Source organism: Chiloscyllium punctatum, chromosome 4 (assembly GCF_047496795.1).
Source record: "Chiloscyllium punctatum isolate Juve2018m chromosome 4, sChiPun1.3, whole genome shotgun sequence".
Lineage (NCBI taxonomy): Eukaryota > Metazoa > Chordata > Chondrichthyes > Orectolobiformes > Hemiscylliidae > Chiloscyllium > Chiloscyllium punctatum.
Genome location: NC_092742.1, coordinates 1,600,342 through 1,620,938, shown reverse-complemented (window position 1 = coordinate 1,620,938; position 20,597 = coordinate 1,600,342). Strand labels below are relative to the sequence as shown.

Genomic DNA, 20,597 nt, shown 5'->3' with positions numbered 1-20,597 from the left:
GCAGGGTGTGCCTCACAAACCTTATTGAATTCTTTGAGAAAGTGACTAAGGAGGTGGACAAGGGTAAAGTGGTAGATGTGGTGTATATGGATTTTAGTAAGGCGTTCGATAAGGTTCCCCATGGTAGGCTACTGCAAAAAATACGGAGGTATGGCATTGAGGGTGAGTTGGAGGTTTGGATTAGGAATTGGCTGGCTGGAAGACGACAGAGGGTAGTAGTTGATGGTAAAGGTTCATCTTGGAGTGCAGTTACTAGCGGTGTTCCGCAAGGATCTGTTTTGGGACCATTGCTGTTTGTCATTTTTATAAATGACCTGGAGGAGGGGCTAGAAGGTTGGGTGAGCAAGTTTGCAGATGATACGAAAGTCGGTGGAGTTGTTGACAGTGAGGAAGGATGAATCAGGTTACAGCGGGATATAGATAAGCTGCAGAGCTGGGCAGAAAGGTGGCAAATGGAGTTCAATGTAGCTAAGTGTGAGGTGATTCACTTTTGTAGGAGTAACAAAAAGATGGGGTACTGGGCTAATGGTTGGATAGTGTGGATGAGCAAAGGGATCTTGGTGTCCATGTACACAGATCTCTGAAAGTTGCCATCCAGGTAAATAGTGCGGTGAAGGCGGCATATGGCGTACTGGCTTTTATTGGTAGAGGAATTGAGTTCCGGAGTCCTGAGGTCATGCTGCAGTTGTATAAGACTCTGGTGCGGCCGCATCTGGAGTATTGTGTGCAGTTTTGGTCGCCATACTATAGGAAGGATGTGGAGGCACTGGAACGGGTGCAGAAGAGGTTTACCAGGATGTTGCCTGGTATGGTAGAAAGATCATATGAGGAAAGGCTGAGGCACTTGGGGATGTTTTCATTGGAGTAAAGAAGGTTTAGGGGTGACTTGATAGAGGTGTACAAGATGATTAGGGGTTTAGATAGGGTTCACCATGAGAACCTTTTTCCACGTATGGAGTCAGCTATTACGAGGGGGCAGAGCTTTAAATTAAAGGGTGGTAGGTATAGGACAGATGTTAGGGATAGATTCTTTACTCAGCGAGTCGAGAGTTCATGGAATGCCCTGCCAGCAGCAGTGGTGGACTCTCCCTCTTTATGGGCATTTAAACAGGCATTGGATAGGCATATGGAGGATAGTGGGCTATTGTAGGTTAGGTGGGCTTGGATCGACGCAACATCGAGCGCCAAAGGGCCTGTACTGCGCTGTATTTTTCTATGTTCTATGTTCTAAAGAACCTACCTCCGACATCTCCTTGATATCTTCCTCCTAATATCTTCAAACTATGACTCCTTGTACCAGTCAATCCTGCTGTGGGGAAAAGTCTCTGGCTACTGACTATCTATTCCACTCAGTTCCAGCCTATTCAGCCTCTTTTTATGATTCAAATCCCCCAAAACCCTGTAACATCTTCATAAATCTTCGCTGTATTCTTTCCAATTTAATAACATCCTTCTCATAGCAGGGTGACTAGAACTGTAAGCAGTACTCCAAAAGTGATCTCACCAATGTCCTGCACAGCTGCAACATGACATCCCAACTCCTGTACTCAATGCTCTGACCAATGAAGGCAAGCCTGCCAAACACCTCCTTCACCAACCTGTCCACCGGTGCTGCCACTTTCTAGGAACTATGCACCCGAACCCCTAGGTCTCCCAGTTTGAAAAATTTGGCCCTAATCCTGCTCTTATTTCTTCTGAAACCTAAATTTTTGTAAAATTTGCTAGTTCTGTCCGTTATCATCAAAATGGTGCATTATCCATGGCAACACATTTAGAAGGGACCTGAAGGGCAAGTCTTTCACACAAAGGTTGTGCTTATATAGAATGAGCTGCCAGATGAAGTGGTAGAGGCAGAACAATTAGAATATTTAGAAGACATCTGGATAAGTACATGGACTAGGAATAGTGGGCGACACGATGGCACAGTGGTTAGCACTGCTGCCTCAGAGGGCCAGAGACCCAGGTTCAATTCCCGCCTCGGGCGACTGACTGTGTGGACTTTGCACATTCTCCTCGTATTTGCGTGGGTTTCCTCCCACAATCCAAAAATGAGCAGGTTAGGTGAATTGGCCATGCTAAATTGCCCATAGTGTGTTAGGTGAAGGGGTAAATGTAAAGGATAGGTTGCTCTTCGGCGGGTCGGTGTGGACTTGTTGGGCCGAAGGGCCTGTTTCCACAGTGTAAGTAATCTAATCTAATCTAAATATTTAGAGGGATGTAAGCCAGATGGCAAGTAAATGGGACTAGTATATCTTGGGAAACCTGATCAGAATAGACAAGTTAGGTCTAGGGGCCTGTTTCCATGCTGTATGACTCTCCAGGATGTTAGTAAGAATATACATTTAATAAGTGAAGGTGAAATGCTTCGATAATATTTTTTTCCCCACAAAGTACAAGTACAATTTAGTTAATTTCAATCAAAATTAGGCTGATTTACAAAGTGATCAGATTGAAAAATCCACTGTTTTTCTTAGAACACGTCATAGGGCAATATAATACAAACAAATAAAACCATTAAAAGGATGACACAGAGAAGCAGCATGCTCCCAGTTAATGCAGGTCTAGACCAAGGGCTCATTACTCAAGATTAAAACCTAAGATACTTAGAACTAAACAAACATCTCTATAGAGTTAATAAGTATTTAAACTTAATTAAGGGATGAGAAATCATAGACTAGCAAAACTAATTTGGGCTCTCAATTAAAAACACAAGAGATTGAGGACACTGTTTTAATCTTCCAAATCTCATTAGTTTCAGGGAAAGTTCAGTTATATTGGAAAATAGCTAACTAACTTACTTATTTTTCATTTTTTCTGTGACAAAAGTTATTTCATATTTGAATTGGGAAAACATTGAAGGAGAATAAATTGCTCCAAGTAGGTAGAAATGCTGTTGTTAGCAAACTCCAGGCAGTTAGGACACAGGTGAAGTCCCAGGCGATGGTGGCACAATGCTGTGGCCTCAGAAGAACCTTGAAAGCCATGAGTTCAGTCTGGCTGCAATTGGATGAAGGAAGCTCTCAAGAAATATCTTTGCAATGCAACTGAGAAGGACTGAATGCTTCAGAGAGTTCAAGTGAAGTTATCCTTTTGCTAAAACCTAAAATTATTCAATATTTAAACTTGGGGGATCCTGGAAAATATAAATTCCAGAGATTAAACAATCAATACTGATTGCCTCAATGCAGAGACTTTGAAGGTATTTCAAAGCTAAATAAAGAATTGGAATCCCTTGTAAAAGAGAATAAGTTGACCCACAATATTACTAACACTTAAGTGGGATTTTTCTCAGCTGTATCAGCCCTGTATCAGACGAAGTTTGTGGGGTATTTGACCACAGTTTGTCTATTAACTTGTATTTACCTTCCACTGATCGCCAGTGTTAGTCTCAATTGTCATAGTATATATGTTTTCAATCATTATCTCATCTGTTCAGTGTACATATTTAGTCATTAGTTCTTACAGTTGATTTGTTCAAATTTGTCTAAGCACTGTTGTGGTTCTGTTCGCCAAGCTGGGAATTTGTGTTGCAGACATTTCGTCCCCTGTGTAGGTGACATCCTCAGTGCTTGAGAGCCTCCTGTGAAGCGCTTCTGTGATGCTTCCTCTGGCATTTATCGTGATTTGTATCTGCCACTTCCGGTTGTCAGTTCCAGCTGTTCGCTGCAGTGGCCGGTATATTGGGTCCAGGTCAATGTGCTTATTGATTGAATCTGTGGATGAGTGCCATGCCTCTAGGAATTCCCTGGCTGTTCTCTGTTTGGCTTGTCCTATAATAGTAGTGTTGTCACAGTCAAACTCATGTTGCTTGACGTCCGTGCATGTGGCTACTAAGGATAGCTGGTCATGTCGTTTCGTGGCGAGTTGATGTTCATGGATATGGATCGTTAGCGGTCTTCCTGTTTGTCCTATATAGTGTTTTGTGCAGTCCTTGCATATGATTTTGTACACTACGTTGGTTTTGCTCATGCTGGGTATCGGGTCCTTCGTCCTGGTGCGTTGTTGTCTGACAGTGGCTATTGGTTTGTGTGCTGTTATGAGTCCTAGTAGTCGCAGTAGTCTGGCTGTCAGTTCAGAAATGTTCTTGATGTATGGTAACGTGGCTAGTCCTTTGGGTTACAGCACACAAACCAATAGCCACTGTCAGACAACAACGCACCAGGACAAAGGACCCGATACCCAGCATGAGCAAAACCAACGTAGTGTACAAAATCATATGCAAGGACTGCACAAAACACTACACAGGACAAACAGGAAGACAGTTAACGATCCATATCCATGAACATCAACTCGCCACGAAACGACATGACCAGCTATCCTTAGTAGCCACATGCACGGACGTCAAGCAACATGAGTTTGACTGTGACAACGCTCCTATTATAGGACAAGCCAAACAGAGAACAGCCAGGGAATTCCTAGACGCATGGCACTCATCCACAGATTCAATCAACAAACACATCAACCTGGACCCAATATACCGGCTACTGCAGCGGACAGCTGGAACTGACAACCGGAAGCGGCAGAGACAAACCACTATAAATGCCGGAGGAAAGATCACAGAACTGCTTCACGAGAGGCTCCCAAGCACTGAGGATGTCACCTAGACAGGGGACGAAATGTCTGCAACACAAATTCCCAGCTTGGTGAACAGAACCACAACAACGAGCACCCAAGCTACAAATCTTCTCACAAACTTTGTCTGAGCACTTTTTCTTCCACACATTCTACTCTTTAAAAGATTATGGCACCATTTTTCTCATAACTGAGAACATAATTTAGTAATAAAAAAATCATAACATTTAGAATGTGAACTTTTTTACTATTCTGGGAAGTAGCGGCAACGTCACCACACTGGTCATCCAAGATCCCATATGATCTGGTGACCTGAGTTCACAACAGATGGTGAGACTTGAATTCAACAAGTATCAGGCACCTCCTCCCAGTCCCCTCCAGCACAATGGTTCCCAATTCCTGCTTACAACTTTAACAACTTGTTCAGGATCTGTTGGAAAGTTACGAGCAGTTCTGCACTTGGCAGAAAACTCTTAGAATTTAAGGAATATAAACGTACGCTCTGGCATTGATGCATTGTGCAAATTGTTACCAATTAGACGAGACTGAAATGCAGAGCTGAAAAATCCATCACCAGGACCACTGTAACAAAAGAAAAGGACAAAAGGGCATGAGCTGCCAATATCAGCACTAATTTTATTATAGAACAAAATATTTTTCAAACATATTATTTCTTCATTTCTCAAGATGACCAAGGAGATCACCATGATTGAACGTAACGCACCCATTCCCAACTTTATCATGATATAGAGATGCCGGTGCCAGATTCAGGTGGACAAAGTTTTAAAAAGTCACACCAAGTTATAGTCCAACACGTTTATTTGGAGGTACAAGCTGTCGGAGTGCTGCTCCTTAATCAGGTAACCAGGTTACCAGCTTTGATTCAGCAGGCCATAAATAAAAGAGCAACAAAAGAAAAATTCAAAATGCACCTGAAACATTTATTCCATTTCTCTCTCCACTTACATGTCCAGCATTCTGTTTGTTTCATTGATGCAACACTGCAGACTTTAGAAAGTGGCAAAGCCTCCAGAGGATAGCTACCTGCCAAACTCTATTATTAAGAGGCTTCCAATCCACTATCCCTTTAATCTTCCTCAATCTCCTTATTTACAATAACCATTTATTCAGCTAAATGTTACTTCCACGATCAGAGCATTAATGCATCCAAACAAGCATATCTAGGTTGCTTTCTTAGTTATGTGAAAATGAGAAATCGTGTCAGAAGTATGGCTTTCCATTTCTTGAAGTACATCATTGGGGTAGGGCAAAGTGGTCATTACCAGGCACATTTTGAAGATGAAGAGATTTTGCTTAGATGCCCCTTCACACAATGTAAGCTAGCAACATTAATGGTATAGAAGGCTGTCCTGAACATGTTATTCTACTGCTCTGACTGAAGTTTTGATTCAGTATCAAAAGTAAACATTGACACCACAGCAAAGCAACAATAGTGGAGGTTAGTGTCACCCTGTCAAGTCTAGATGAAGTATGTTGGAGCATTGACAAATTAGGTGTGTAATGCTGGAAAATGCTGACAATCACCTGATGAAGGAGCGTCGCTCCGAAAGCTAGTGTACTTCCAATTAAACCTGTTGGACTATAACCTGGTGTTGTGTGATTTTTAACTTTGGAAAATTATAGCAGGTCAGGTAGCAAGCATCCGTCAAGCAGGAGAATCGACATTTCGGGAATAAGTCTTTCATCAGGAAATTTGCATGTAAGCCTTAAATATTATGGAGAGGCAATGGCCTATTAGCATTATCGCCAGACTGTTAGTCCAGAGATCCAGGTAATGTCTGGTGCCCTGGGTTCAAATCCTGCCCCAGCAGATAGTGGAATTTGCATTCAGTCAAACTTTGAAATTAAAGGTCTAATGATGTTGATTGCCATAACAATCCATCTCATTTACTAATGTTCTTTCGACAGACAAACAGTCATTGTTGATGAAGGGCTGATGTTGGAAACATCAATTCTCTTGCTCCTCGGATGCTGCCTGACCTGCTGTGCTTTTCCAGTACCACACCTAGACTCTCATCTCCAGCATCTGCAGTCCTCACTTTCTCCGAACTGTCATCCTTTCTTGGTCTGGCCCACATATGACTCCAGACCCATAATAACGTGGTTGCCTCTTAACTGCCTTCTGGACAATTAGGGATGTTGGCCTAGCCAGCGGCGCCTTCATCCAGTAAATGAAATTAATTTCAACTTGAAAAATTTACAGACCCTATCCATGCTCCTCAATCTTCTACACTTTTGCGATGTCCTTCTTCAACCTTCTCTGCTCCCCAACAAAAAAAATCATGCTCATCCAGCTTTTGATCACAGTTGAAATGCTCCATCCCAGGAAATATCCTGGTGAATCCTCCTTGCACCCCTCCAGTGTAGTCATATCCTTCTTAGAATGTGGTGACCAGAACTGCACACACGACTCCAGCTGTGGCTAAATTTCTGTGCACCTCCAACAGGACCCTCCTGCTCTTGTAATCTATGCCAAAACTGATAAAGGCAAGCTTCCGACATGTCTTAACTACTTAGCACCTTGCACCACCCCATATTTATCAGGGTTAAATTCTACCTGCTGCTGATCTGCCCAACTGAACAATCTGTTTACATCTTCATACAAATCCTCTTCCACATTCCTCCTCACTGTCAACCATATGGTCAATCTTTGTATCATCTACAAACTTGCTTATGATTTTTCCCACATTCTCATTTATATTAAAATAATAAGGGATCTAGCACTGGTCCACGTGGTATGCCACTGCACACCGGGCTCCAGTCTCACAAACAGCCTTGTACTACTATCGTCTGTCCCTATCACTAGGTTAATTTTAGATCCATCTTGTCAAGTTACCCTGAATCTCAGTTACTTACACCTTGTCAAGGGTCTTGCTTAAATTCATATGAACTACATCACCTGTTCTACCTCATCCAAATAGTTGGTTACTGACTCAAATAAATTCCACAGATTTCATAGGCATGACCTCTGTCTGACACATTCACGCTGACCATCGCTGACCATGCCTTGTCTCTCCAAACGGACATTCATGTCTTCTTTCCTATTTTCTCCAATAGCTTCACAACCGGTGAGGTTAGACTCAGTGGTCTGCAGTTCTCTGGTCTCTCTCTACCATCCTGCTTGTAAAGTGGAACTACATTAGCTATCTTCCGCTCCTCTGGCAACACCTTCCCTTCAGTCCCTAGTCCAGGTCCCTTGATGTCCGCAAAAGCTTTGAACATAACCTATCTGGATCTGAGGATTTGTCCACTTATAAATCCAGCAAAACCTCCAATAGCTCCTCCTCACTTCTTATATCAGTTATGAGTGTATACTGCAAGGATCTGTTTTGGATCCACTGTTGCCATTTTTATAAAGGACCTGGATGAGGGCAGTGAAGGACGAGTTAGTAAATTTGCGGATGACACTAGGGTAAATAGAGTTGTGGATAGTGACAAAGGATATTGCAGGTTACAGAGAGACATAGATAAGCTGCAGAGCTGGGCTGAGAGGTGACAAATGGAGTTTAATGTGGAAAGGTGTGAGGTAATTCACTTTGGAAGGAGTAACAGGAATCCACATATTGGGCGAATGGCAAGATTCTTGGTAATGTAGATGAGCAGAGAGATAAAGTATAGAACAATAAAGCGCACAACAGGTCCTTCGACCCTCGATGTTGTGCTGACCTGTGAACTAACCTGAGCCCATCACTCTACACTATCCCATCATCATCCTTGTGCTTATCCAATGACTGGATTAGTGGTGCTGGAAGAGCACAGCAGTTCAGGCAGCATCCAACGAGCAGCGAAATCAACGTTTCGGGCAAAAGCCCTTCATCAGGAATAATGAAGGGCTTTTGCCCGAAACGTTGATTTCGCTGCTTGTTGGATGCTGCCTGAACTGCTGTGCTCTTCCAGCACCACTAATCCAGTATTTGATTTTCAGCATCTGCAGTCATTGTTTTTACCTTATCCAATGACTGCTTAAATGCCCCCAATTTTTACTGAGTTAACTACATTAGCAGGTAGGGCATTCCATGCCCTTAGCACTGAGTAAAGAACCTGCCTCAGACATGTGTCTTAAATCTATCACCCCTCAATTTGCAGCTGTGCCCCCTCGTACAAGCCGACATCATGATCCTAGGAAAAAGACTTTCACTGTCTACCCTATCTATTCCTCCGATCATCTTGTATGTCTCTATTAAATCCCCCCTTAGCCTTCTTCTTTCCAATGACAACAGACCCAAGTCCCTCAGCCTTTCCTCATAAGGCCTTCCCTCCAGAACAGGCAACATCCTGGTAAATCTCTTCTGCATCTTTTCCAGTGCTTCCACATCCTTCCTGTAATGGGGTGACCAGAACTGTACACAATATTCCAAGTGAGGCCCCACTAGCGTTTTGTACATCACGGCTCTAGAACTCAATCCCTCTACGAATGAAACCTAACACACCGTATGCCTTCTTAACAGCACTATCCACCTGGATGGCAATTTTCAGGTATCTATGTACATGGACTCCAAGATCCCTCAGCACATCCACACTACCAAGAATCTTTCCATTGACCCAGTACTCTGCCTTCCTGTTATTCTTCCCAAAGTGAATCACCTCACATTTAGCTGCATTTAACTCCATTTGCCACCTCTCAGCCCAATTCTGCAGTTTATCCAAGTCCCCCTGCAGCATTCTTCCACACTCTCCACTATTCCATCGACTTTGGTGTCATCTGCAAACTTGATAACCTATCCATCCATGCCTGCAAATGACAAACAGCAGTGGTCTCAAAACAGATCCTTGCGGCACACCACTAGTGATCGGACTCCAGGCTGAATATTTTCCATAAAGCACCACTCGTTGTCTTCTTACATAAAGCCAGTTTCTAATCCAAACTGCTAAATCACCCTCAATCTCATGCCTCTGCATTTTCTCCAGCAGCCTACCCATGTGGACACTTATCAACGGTTTCACTGAAGTCCATGTACACCACGTCAACTGCCCTACCCACATCTACATGCTTGGTCACCTTCTCAAAATACTCAATAAGGTTTGTGTGATATGACCTGCCCTTGACAAAAACATGTTGACTATCTGAAATCAAATGGCTGCTTGTTGGATGATTATAAATCCTCTCTTATAATCCTTTTCAAAACTTTTCCTACAACAGATGTAAGGCTCACTGGTCTATAATTACCTGGGTCGTCTCTGCTGCCCTTCTTGAAAAAGGGCATACATTTGCAATCCTCCAGTCCTCTGGTACTAAACCTGTAGACAATGACGACTCAAAGATCAAGACCAAAGGCTCCGCCTTCTCCTTCCTAGCTTCCGAGAGAATCCTTGAATAATTCTCATCCGGTCCAGGGAGCTTACCTACTTTCACACCTTCTAGAATTGATAACACCTCCTCCTTACTAACCTCAATCCTTTCTAGTCTAATAACCCGTATTTCAGTCTTCTCCTCAGGATCCACACACAATTTCCCACTTCTGTCTTTGAGAGAATATCAGGAAAATTCTTCCAAAAGGGTTTTTGGAAGAATTCAAGTTAGCAACTCACCTTTTGTTCAAAATTATGAAGTGAATCCCAAACAATGCTGTGTAGAACACAAGAGGAAGGAGGATGAGACACAAAACTCGTGCCAGCAAGTGTTTCCCAAATTCAACCTGCAACAATAAAGTATGTATCAGTCAAAGGAAAAACTGCCTTTTAGCTTTGTAACAGATGGTAAAGTCACCATAGTCCCAGAAAACTATTGGGCTGCTCTATCAGAATGAAGAGTAGGGGCAGGTTTAACCTGAAGGTCACCATACCCAGGCAAGGGAAGAGGCTGTGAAGGGGCAATAGGATTAGGGTTCTGTCATCTTTATGGTGACCACAATCTGTGTGGGAATTGAACCTGTAATATTGGCATCACTCTATATTGCAAACCAGCCATTCAGCCAACTGACCTGACAGTCCATAAACTATGTATCAAACACTCCATTTAATAACCAACATTGTACTCCCCTTTCATTCGACTCCTTTAGATCATATACGCTCAGTATTCATAAACGGAATCAGAAACTGCTGGAAAAACGTTTCAGGCCCAGTGAACTCATCTCTTATAGATGTTGTCGAGAGTGTGGTGCTGGAAAAACACAGCAGGTCAGGCAGCAACTGAGGAACAGAAGTATCGACATTCCGTCAAAGATCGCCCTGATGAAGGGCTAAGAACAGATATACTTACTTAATTGTTCTGAACAAATGCACTCCCACCCCCATCGTGGTCAAGCGCTTTCTTGCATATTCTGTTTAGTTCTCGTGTGTAACAGCTTTGTCAAATGTAAGGCTACAAACTCTCTCAGTATAGGGTTCTTCAGGTTCATCAGTAACTGTTTCATTCTGTTGGTAGGTTTGTGGGCTGCCAATGGTGCGAAGGGGTCAGAGTAGCCCGGTAGTCATCTCAGAGGTATCTTTTTGTATGTTAGTGTGGCTAGAGTTTCTGAGCATGTTGTGTCTACTTGTTTAGATTAGTTGTTAAAGAATTGGCAGACTGTGTTTATCGGGTACCCGTTATTTTTGGAAATGCTGAGTAAGTAGTTTTCTTCTGTCGCTTGTAGTTCCTGGGTGCTGTAGTGGAAATAATGCCCTGATGCAGTTCCATTTGTGGGTGTTGGGATGATTGCTTCTGTAGTTAAGCATCTGGTCTGTGTGTGTTGCTTTCCTGTAGATGCTAATTTGCAGTTCTCCATTAACTGTTTGTTTCCCCGTGATATCTACGAAGGGGAGTCTGTTGTTATTTTCCTCCTCCTCTTGTGAAATTTACACCAGTAAAGGATGTTGTTGATGAAGTTGGAGGTTTCATCTAATTTGTTCCGTTTTGTGATGACAAATGTGTCATCCATGTAGCGGACCCAAAGTTTGGGTTGGATCGTGGAGACAGCTGTTTGAGTCTCTGCATCACTGCTTTTGCTAAGAAGCCTGATATTGGTGATCCTTTGGATGTTCGGTTGGTTTGTTTACTGGTCTGGTCCTTGAAGGTGGTGTGGGTAATGAGGCACAGGTCTACTAGCTTGAGGGTGTTGACCTTGCTGATGAGGTTGGTATTGTCTGGTGTTTGTGTCCTTGTTTTGTCGAGTAGTGTGGTCAGTGTTTATTTACTCAGGCTGATGTTAATTGATGTGAACAGTTACATCAAAGGAGACCATTATTTCATCATCTTCTATTTTGGTAGCTTTGACGTTCAGGAATTCTTCGGTGGAGTGGCATGAGTCTTCTACTAGGTATTTCAGTTTTCGGTGACGTTCCTTTGCAAGTCTATATGTCAATATGCCAGGGAATGAGACTACGGGTCTGAGTTTGCGAACCATAGGTAATCCGTAGAAACGAGGTGTGTTAGATCCATCAGGTTTCATTTTGTTGGGTATCTGTCTTGTTAATTTGGCCTGATTTTATGAAGCTTCTTCAATGTAGCTGTGATACGGTTTTCTAGCTGTGGAGTCGCGTCTATCACCTGTTGGTCGGGGTTGGCGGCTTTTGCCTGAAACATCAATTCTCCTGCTCCTCGGATGCTGCCTGACCTATGTTTTCCCAGCACCACACTCTTGACTCTGATCTCCAGTCCTCACTTTCTTATAGATGCTGCCCAACCAACTGTGATTTTCCAGCAATTTCTGATTTTGTTTGATTTCCTCCATTTGCAGTTCTTTGGGTATTTTCCCCTCCTCAGCATTCATGACCATATCTCTGCACAACACTAAAATTACAAAACTTTATCTCCTTCATGCCCTGTGATGGAACAGCAAAATCATGTTCAATTCAACTATCTTAAGATCTTGTACATTCAATTATCATACTACCAACCTACCCCTCATGATTGGGTGGATAGAGATAAGCTTTTTCCCAGGGTGAAGGTTTCAATCACAAGAGGTCACGCTTTCAAGTGAGAAGTGGAAAGTTTAAGGGGGATACACACAGCAAGTACTTCATACAGAGGGTGGTGGGCGTTTGGAACACGTTACCAGCAGAGGTGGTAGAGGTAGGCACGGCAGATTCATTTAATATGTGTCTGGACAGATGCAGGAGTAGGTGGGGAGCAGAAGGATAAAGATGCTTAGGACTTGACTGACAGGTTTAGACAGTACATTTGGATCGGCTCAGGCTTGAAGGGTCGAAGGGCCTATTCCTGGGCTGTAAATCTTCTTTGTTCTGTGTGCAACAATTGTAGCTCACCATTTCTCAAGTCAAACTCCTACATTCTCACCATTGCAGAAGGTATTTCTTTTGAGCCAGACAGATTCCAGCTGTCTATAAGCTCCAAATAGGTCTGAAGCTTGGAAACTGCTCCAACAACTGGTAACAACTCCTCTATCCTTGAGCCACAGCCTATTAGAAATCGTAGTACCATCAATACAGCTATGCTCAATGCTGCACTGAACCATCTTCACAGTTCCCTCTAAACATCCTCTCTTCCTCCCAACAGTGTTAAGAGATTTGCAGTAAGCAGTCATCTCCACACCTCTTACTGCTGTTGCCTTTTGTCATTCATGGGATGTGGATGTATTGCCAATCACTAACTGCACTCATTACAGTGGTGGTGAGCTGCCTTCTTGAATCAATGCACTCAGTACCTTTACTCAGCTACACTAAAGGAACAGTGATTTTTTTTCCAAGACAGGAAATAGGTAGAAAGAGGGATAGGGATGTAAGGCAGGATTTCAGGGAGCTAGGGTGGAAGCAGAGAGCTAGAACAGAGTTGCTACCTCTGGTTTGTTGCCTGTGCCACATGATAGTGAGGCAAGGAATAGGGAGAGATATCAGCTGAACACGTGGCTGCAAGGATGGTGCAGGAGAGGGGGTCTCAGGTTCTTGGATAATTGGGGCTCATTCTGGGGAAGGTGGGTCCCCTACAAACAAGACGGTCTTCACTTGAACCAGAGGGGTACTAATGTCCTGGGTGGGAAATTTGCTGGTGCTCTTCGAGTGGGTTTAAACGAGCTCAGCAGGGGTTGGGAACCTGAGATGTAGTTGCAGTGCACAGGAGGATGACAGCAGGGAGGACAGGGACAGGATTTCAGGGTCACAGGAATGTGCTGGGAGACAGCAAGCTGGTTTGAAGTGTGTCTACTTCAATGCCAGAAGTATCCGAAATAAGGCAGATGAGCTTGCAGCATGGATAGGTACCTGGGATTTCGATGTTGTGGCCATTTCAGAGACATGGATAGAGTAGGATAAGGAATGGTTGTTGCAGATTCCAGGGTTTAGATCTTTCATTAAGAACAGGGAAGGAGGTAAAAGAGGGGGATGTGTGGCCTTGTTAGTCAAGGATAGTATAACGGTGGCTGAAAGAACTTTTGATGAGGACTCGCCTACTGAGGTAGTGTGGGCTGAGGTTAGAAACAGGAGAGGAGAGGTCACACTGCTTGGAGTTTTTTATAGGCCTCCGCAGAGTTCCAGGGAGGTGGAAGAGAGGATTAGCGAAATTATTCTCGGTAGGAGTGAAAGGAACAGGGTGGTCATTATGGGGTGTTTAACTTCCCCAACATTGACTGGAAATGCTATAACTCTAGTACGTCAGATGGATCAGTTTTTGTCCAATGTCTGCAGGAGGGTTTCCTGACATATTATGTTGAAGGGCCAACAAGAGGGGAGGCCACACTGGATCTGGTGCTTGGTAACGAACCAGGCCAGGTGTTTGATTTAGTGATAGGTGAGCACTTTGGAGAGAGTGACCATAATTCATGTTGCGTTTAGTTTATCGATGGAAAGGGATAAGTGCATGCCACAGATCAAGAGTTATCGATGGGGCAAGGGCGATTATAATGCAAGAATTAGGATGCATAGAATGGGGGAGCAAAATGCGGGGGAAGCAGACAATGGAAATGTGGAGCTGGTTTAAGTAACAGATATTGCGTGACCTTGATAGGTATGTCCCTGTCAGGCAGGGAGGAAGTGATAAGGTAAGGGAACCATGGTTTACTACAGAAATTGCATCTCTTGTTAAGCAGAAGGAGGCTTAGGTGTTGATGAGGCAAGATGGTTCAGATGAGGCGATGGAGAGTTAGAGATCAGCGAGGAAGGATTTAAAGAGAGAGTTAAGAAGAGCAAAGGGAGGACACCAGCAGTCTTAAGCAAATAGAATAAAGGAGAACCCTAAAGCTTTCTATAGGTATGTGAGGAAAGAGAGGATGACTAGGGTAGGAATAGGGCCATAGAGGTGGGAAGTTGAAGGTGGACCCTGTGGAGATCGGAGAGGTGCTAAACGAACATTTCTCATCAGTTTTCACTCAGGAAAAGGAGAATATTGTACAGGAGAAGAATGAGGTACGAGATATTAGACGAGAAAGGATAGAGGTTAGTTACAAACAGGAGTCATCAATTCTAGAAGGAGTGAAAGTAGACAAGTCCCATGAGCCTGATGGGATCTATCAGAGGATTCTCTGGGAAGCGAGGGAGGAGATATTGGAGTTTTTTGGCTTTGATATTTGAGTTGTCATTGTCTACAGGTTTAGTACCAGAGGACTGGAGGATTGCAAATGTTGTGCCCTTGTTCAAGAAGGGCAGTAGAGACGACCAGGTAATTATAGACCAGTCAGCCTTACTTCTGCTGTAGGAAAGGCTTTGGAAAGGATTAGAAGAGATGAGATTTATAATCATCTAGCAAGCAACAATTTGATTTCAGATAGTCAACATTGTCTCGTCAAGGGCAGGTCGTGTCTCACAAACCTCTGAGTTTGTTGAGAAGGAGACCAAGCATGTAGATGAGGGTAGGGCAGTTGACGTGGTGTACATGGACTTCAGTAAAGCCTTTGATAAAGTTCCACATAGCAGGCTGATGGAGAAAATACAGAGGCATGGAATAGGGGGTAATGTAACAGTTTGGATTAGAAACTGGCTTTCTGAAGGAAAGCTGCGAGTGGTGGTTGCTGGAAAATATTCAGCCTGAAGTCCAGTTACTCGTGGTGTGGCACAAGGATCTGTTACTCTTCGGAGGGTCAGCATGGACTTGTTAGGCCAAAGGGTCTGTTTCCATTGTGTAGTGAATCTAGTCGAATCTAATCTAAATGTATTCCGTTTCCTAGCAGTTCACTTCATTGGCAACATATTCACAGGGATCCAGACCCTCCACCACTGATCCAATAGCAGCAGTGTGTACTGTTGACAAGATGCAATGCAGAAATTCACGAACAATTCTCAGGCAGCACTGCCCAAACTTGCAACAACTTCCAACTCGAAGGACAAAGGCAACAGACACATAGGAACACCATTACCTACAGGTTCCCCTCCAATCCACTCACCATAGTGACTTGAAAGCATAATGCTGTTCCTTCATTGTCGCCGAGTCAAATTCTTGGAATTCCGTCATTAACAGTATTGGGGATCAACCTATAGCATGTGGACTGCAGTGGATCAAGAAGGCAGCTCACCCCCACCTTCTCAATAAATGGGCAACAAATGTTGGCTCAGCCAGCATCGCAAGAATAGTTTTTGAAAAATCCACTGTCTTCTAGGTAGCGCACGAACAGAATGTTTGTGGATGTCCTGCCAATTAAGCTTTGTCCAGTACAGTGTCAACACCCAGGCAAAGGAAAAGCATTGCATCACATTTGTGCCTTTTTTTGGTCAATGCACCTGTGGAATATGGGCATCACTGGCTGGCCAGCATTTATTGCCCATTCCTAGCTGCTTTTGAACTGAGTGGTTTGCTAGGCCATTTCAGAAGGCAATTGCATTTGGCCTGGAGTCACTTGTAGGCCAGACACAGGGAGGATGGCAGATTTCCTTTTTGTGAAGGACATTAGCAACCCAGAATTCACCGGCTTTACCTATCAGCCTTCTTGCATTGAAACAGATGAAATTTAATCCAACAGGCATTCCTCACTCCCTGTAGTGTTCCAGCCCGACTGGACTCTTCATTTTACTGTTTCTCCTTCCAGCCTTGCACTTGCCTCCCCACTGTTGAGGGCCCCACCCCGCTGCTAATTTTCAGTCTTGCTGCTTAACCCAGTAATTAATGCACTGAGGCAATAAAAGAACTGCCCAGCAAGAAACATTATCTCTAAAATACAATGCTGTCAGAGTAACCACTTACCAGAGAAACATCAAGAGCCCCAAGAAGCTGCCAGAGATCACAGGCAGTGTTAATTCCGACCAGAAGGATCACAAAAATTCCAACAAACTTTACCCCAAGTGCTCCAGCAAGATTAACTCCGGTCAGCATTAACCACTTCCACCAAGTTAGAGAGAAAGGTCTGGTAAAAAGAGAACAAATATAAAAACATGAATATTATAAGAGATTAATTTCATTCCTTGATCCAGATAATACATAATACACACCCCACAGGGCAGCACACTTTAAATTTCAGAACACTACCCACCAATAGTTATTAGTATTTTGAGGCCATTTAGCCTATTATTACGCTCATACTAACTCTTTGAAAGAGCTATCCAATTAGTCTGACAGCACTGCCTTTGTCTCATTGTCCAGATTTTTCCCCTTAAAATATTTAACTAATACCCTTTCAAATATTAATAATCAGTTACTATCAGCTCTTCAGACAGCACATGCTCCATCAAGGTAAACATACAGGACAGATAAATACATACAAAATTAACACAGAAAACTCAATAGCGATACATTACGCTAAGGCTAATAGAACAGGCAATGCAATCCACATGTTACAGTTTATAAAAATAACAGAAAGCAAACCTGAGGGCATACATATATGAATCTTTTTAAAAAAGGTCAGAGTCATCACGACACAGAAGGAGACCATTTAGCTCAGTGATCTCTGTAAAGCCAAACAAACAAACAGTCTTATTCCTATAACCTTGGGAGTTTATATTAACCTGGCATGTTATAATTGGTAAAATGCTGGGGACTGAGCTGTCGGGCTCGTGATGCAGTGGTAGCACCCCTATCTCTGAGCCAAGAGGCCCAGGTTCAATCCCACCTGCTCCAGAGGTGTGTATTAATGCATTTCTGAACAGGTTGAATGGGGAAAAAAAAATTGAGAAGTGACAAGAGTCATGTATTCACAGCTGCTAATGATATGAAATTTGGTGAGAATGTAATCTGAGACAAGAACACAAAGGTGCCACAGCAGAAACAGGTTTGAATTCAAGGGACACTGGCACCAGGACTGGGGAAGGAGGGGCTATTCTAATGAGATTAGCTCCACCTGAGTCATGCTGGGACCAGATTCCTGGTGAATTGCATAAAAGGGCTGTGGATAAGCCTGTAAAATAGATGGTAAGGAGTTCAGTTGTATGAAAATTATGGGAAGAGTTAAAGGGGAGGGAAGACTCTGGTTATTAACATTTCCAGAACAGGTAGCAGAGCAGAGAGTATGGAAGGTCTCAGGAATCTAACTTCATGCATGGCAGATAAAAGGGATAACTATGAGCAGGGCATCAAAGAAGGTAAGACTGAGGGTGTTCTACTTAAATGCGTATTGTATACTAAACCAGGTAAATGAGCTTGTAGCATACATTGAAATTGGTGGGTACAATGTCATGAGAGAGATGTGGCTGCAAAGGGATCAGGGTTGGGAACTTAATATTCAAGGGTACTTTTCCTATTGAGAGGATAGGCAAATGGAAGAGGGGATGAGGTTGCCTTGTTAATAAGAAATGAAATTGACAGCGAAAAGTAATATGGAGTTGCAGGACACAGAATCTGCGTGGGTAGAGTTGAGGAACTGTAAAGGAAAATATACCCTGATCAGAGTTCTGTACAGACCTCCTAGCAGTGGGGAAGAAAATAAATCAGAAGGTAGAAAATGCATGTAAGAAAGGCATGATTATGCTAATCACGGGGGTTGTTAATATGCAGGTGCACTGGGAAAGTCAGGTTGGTAGCGGATTTCTTTAAAAAAAGTACAGGTACACAATCCTTTGTCTGAAACCCTCAGGACCAGCTGGTTTCCAGAATTCGGAATTTTCCGGATATCAGAATAAGTGACTGTTTAACAGTGAAATTTTAAAAATCTTACAGAACAGCAGACGCACCTGTGAGCACTATAAGCCCCGAGACAGAATTGATGCCACGTCACATCTGTGTGACATGGGTCGAGTGGGTGTGGAGTTAGAGTTGGAGTTGGAGTTGGAGTTGGAGTTGGAGTTGGAGTTGGAGTTGGAGTTGGAGTTGGAGTTGGAGTTGGAGTTGGAGTTGGAGTTGGAGTTGGAGTTGGAGTTGGAGTTGGAGTTGGAGTTGGAGTTTGCATGCCAAACAACCTTGTAACAGAGAAAAAAAACCTTCACAGAAAGTGTTTTCAGATTTCGGGATTTCAGATAAAGGATTGTGTACTTGTAGTTTATAGAATGTCAACAAGACTTTTTTGTAGCATCTTGAGGTACACCTGACTAAAGAACAGGCAAATCTGGATTTGGTGATGTGTAAATGTGATATTTGATTAGGGATCTTAAGATGAAGGAATCTTTAGGGAGAAGGGACCACAAAATGATAGAATTCACCCTGCAGTTTGACAGGGAGAAGGAGAATTAGATGTTAGAGCATTACAATGGTCTAAAGGTAACTACAAAGATATGAAGGAGGAGTTGGTCAGAGTTAATTGGAAAGAAGCCTAGCAGGGGAGCCAAAGGACTATCAAGAGCAGGGGTTATAGAGTCATACAGAATGAAAACAGATCCTTCAACTCAACCCATCAATACTGACCAGGTTTCCTTAACTGAACTAGTCCCACTTGTCTGCATTTGTCTCATATCCCTGTACTTATCCAGATGCCTTTTAAATGTTGTAATTGTACTCACCTCAACCACATCCTCTGGCAGGTAGATCCATAAAAGCAACACACTCTGCTTGGAAACATTTTCCCCTTAGCTCTCTTTCAAATCTTTCTCCTCTCACCTTAAACCTACACTGTCTAATTTTGGACTCCACTACCCTAGAAAAAACTTCGGCTACTCACCTTATCAATGCCTCTCTTGTTTTTATAAACCTCTCAGGTCACCACTCAAACTCCGATACTCAGGGGAGTAGAGTCCTAGCCTATCCTGCCTCTGCTTATAAGTCAAACTCTCCAATCTTGGTAATATCCTTGTCAATCTTTTCTGCACCCTTTCCAGTTTAACAACATCCTCCCTATAGCAGGGTGACCAGAATTGTATTTAGTACTTCAAATGTAGCCTTAACAATGTCCTGTACAACCGCATTACGACCTCACAACTCCTCTACTCAATGTTCTTACCAATGATGGAAAGTGTGCAAAATGCCTTCTTTGCCACCCTGTCTAGCTGCAACTCCACTTTCATGGAACTGTGCGCCTGCACCCCTTGGTCTCTCTATTCAATAACACTCCCTCGGGCCCGACCATTAACTGTGTAATTCCTGTCCTGATTTGGATTATCAAAATGCAACACTTCACATTCATCCACATTAAACTCCATCTTCAATCCAGTAGCTTGATTGATCAAGACTTAGAGATGTCAGTGTTTAGATTACATTACATTGTGGAAACAGGCCCTTCGGCCCAACAAGTCCACACCGACCCACCGAAGCGCAACCCACCCATACCCTACATTTACCCCTTCACCTAACACTATGGGCAATTTAGCATGGTCAATTCACCTGGCCTGCACATCTTTGGACTGTGGGAGGAAACCGGAGCACCCGGAGGAAACCCACGCAGACACGGGGAGAACGTGCAAACTCCACACAGTCAGTCGCCTGAGGCGGGAATTGAACCCGGGTCTCAGGCGCTGTGAGGCAGCAGTGCTAACCACTGTGCCACTGTGCCGCCCATAGTTGGACTGGGGTGTACAAAATTAAAAATCACACAATACCAGGTTATAGTCCAACTGGTTTATTTGGAAGGACTAGCTTTCGGAGCGCTGCCCTTTCATCAGGTGATTGTGGAGAATAAGATTCTAAGACACAGAATTTATAGCAAAGGTTTACAGTGTGATGTAATGAAATTATATATTAAAAAAGACCTGGATTGTTTGTTATGTCTCTCATCTTCTATAATGACCATGTTGGTTTCAGTTCTTTCATACGTAAATTGCAAAACGTTTTTCCAAAGTTACATTCT

General features: G+C 43.2%; 1 protein-coding gene across 17 annotated transcripts in view; it reads right to left on the bottom strand.

The window, feature by feature from the left end:
• Window positions 1–20,597, bottom strand: part of pomt2 (protein-O-mannosyltransferase 2) — a 259,016-nt gene that overhangs the window by 175,122 nt on the left and 63,297 nt on the right. For all 17 annotated transcript variants that reach the window (XR_011960401.1, XR_011960400.1, XM_072567928.1 and 14 more), the window contains 3 exons: window positions 16,637–16,796; window positions 10,123–10,229; window positions 5,072–5,154 (listed from right to left, as the gene is read on the bottom strand). Coding sequence is in view for 15 of the 17 variants with exons in the window: in XM_072567928.1 (XP_072424029.1) it covers window positions 5,072–5,154; window positions 10,123–10,229; window positions 16,637–16,796 (350 nt within the window). In the remaining 2 variants the exon portion in view is untranslated. The remainder of the gene's footprint in view (window positions 1–5,071; window positions 5,155–10,122; window positions 10,230–16,636; window positions 16,797–20,597) is intronic.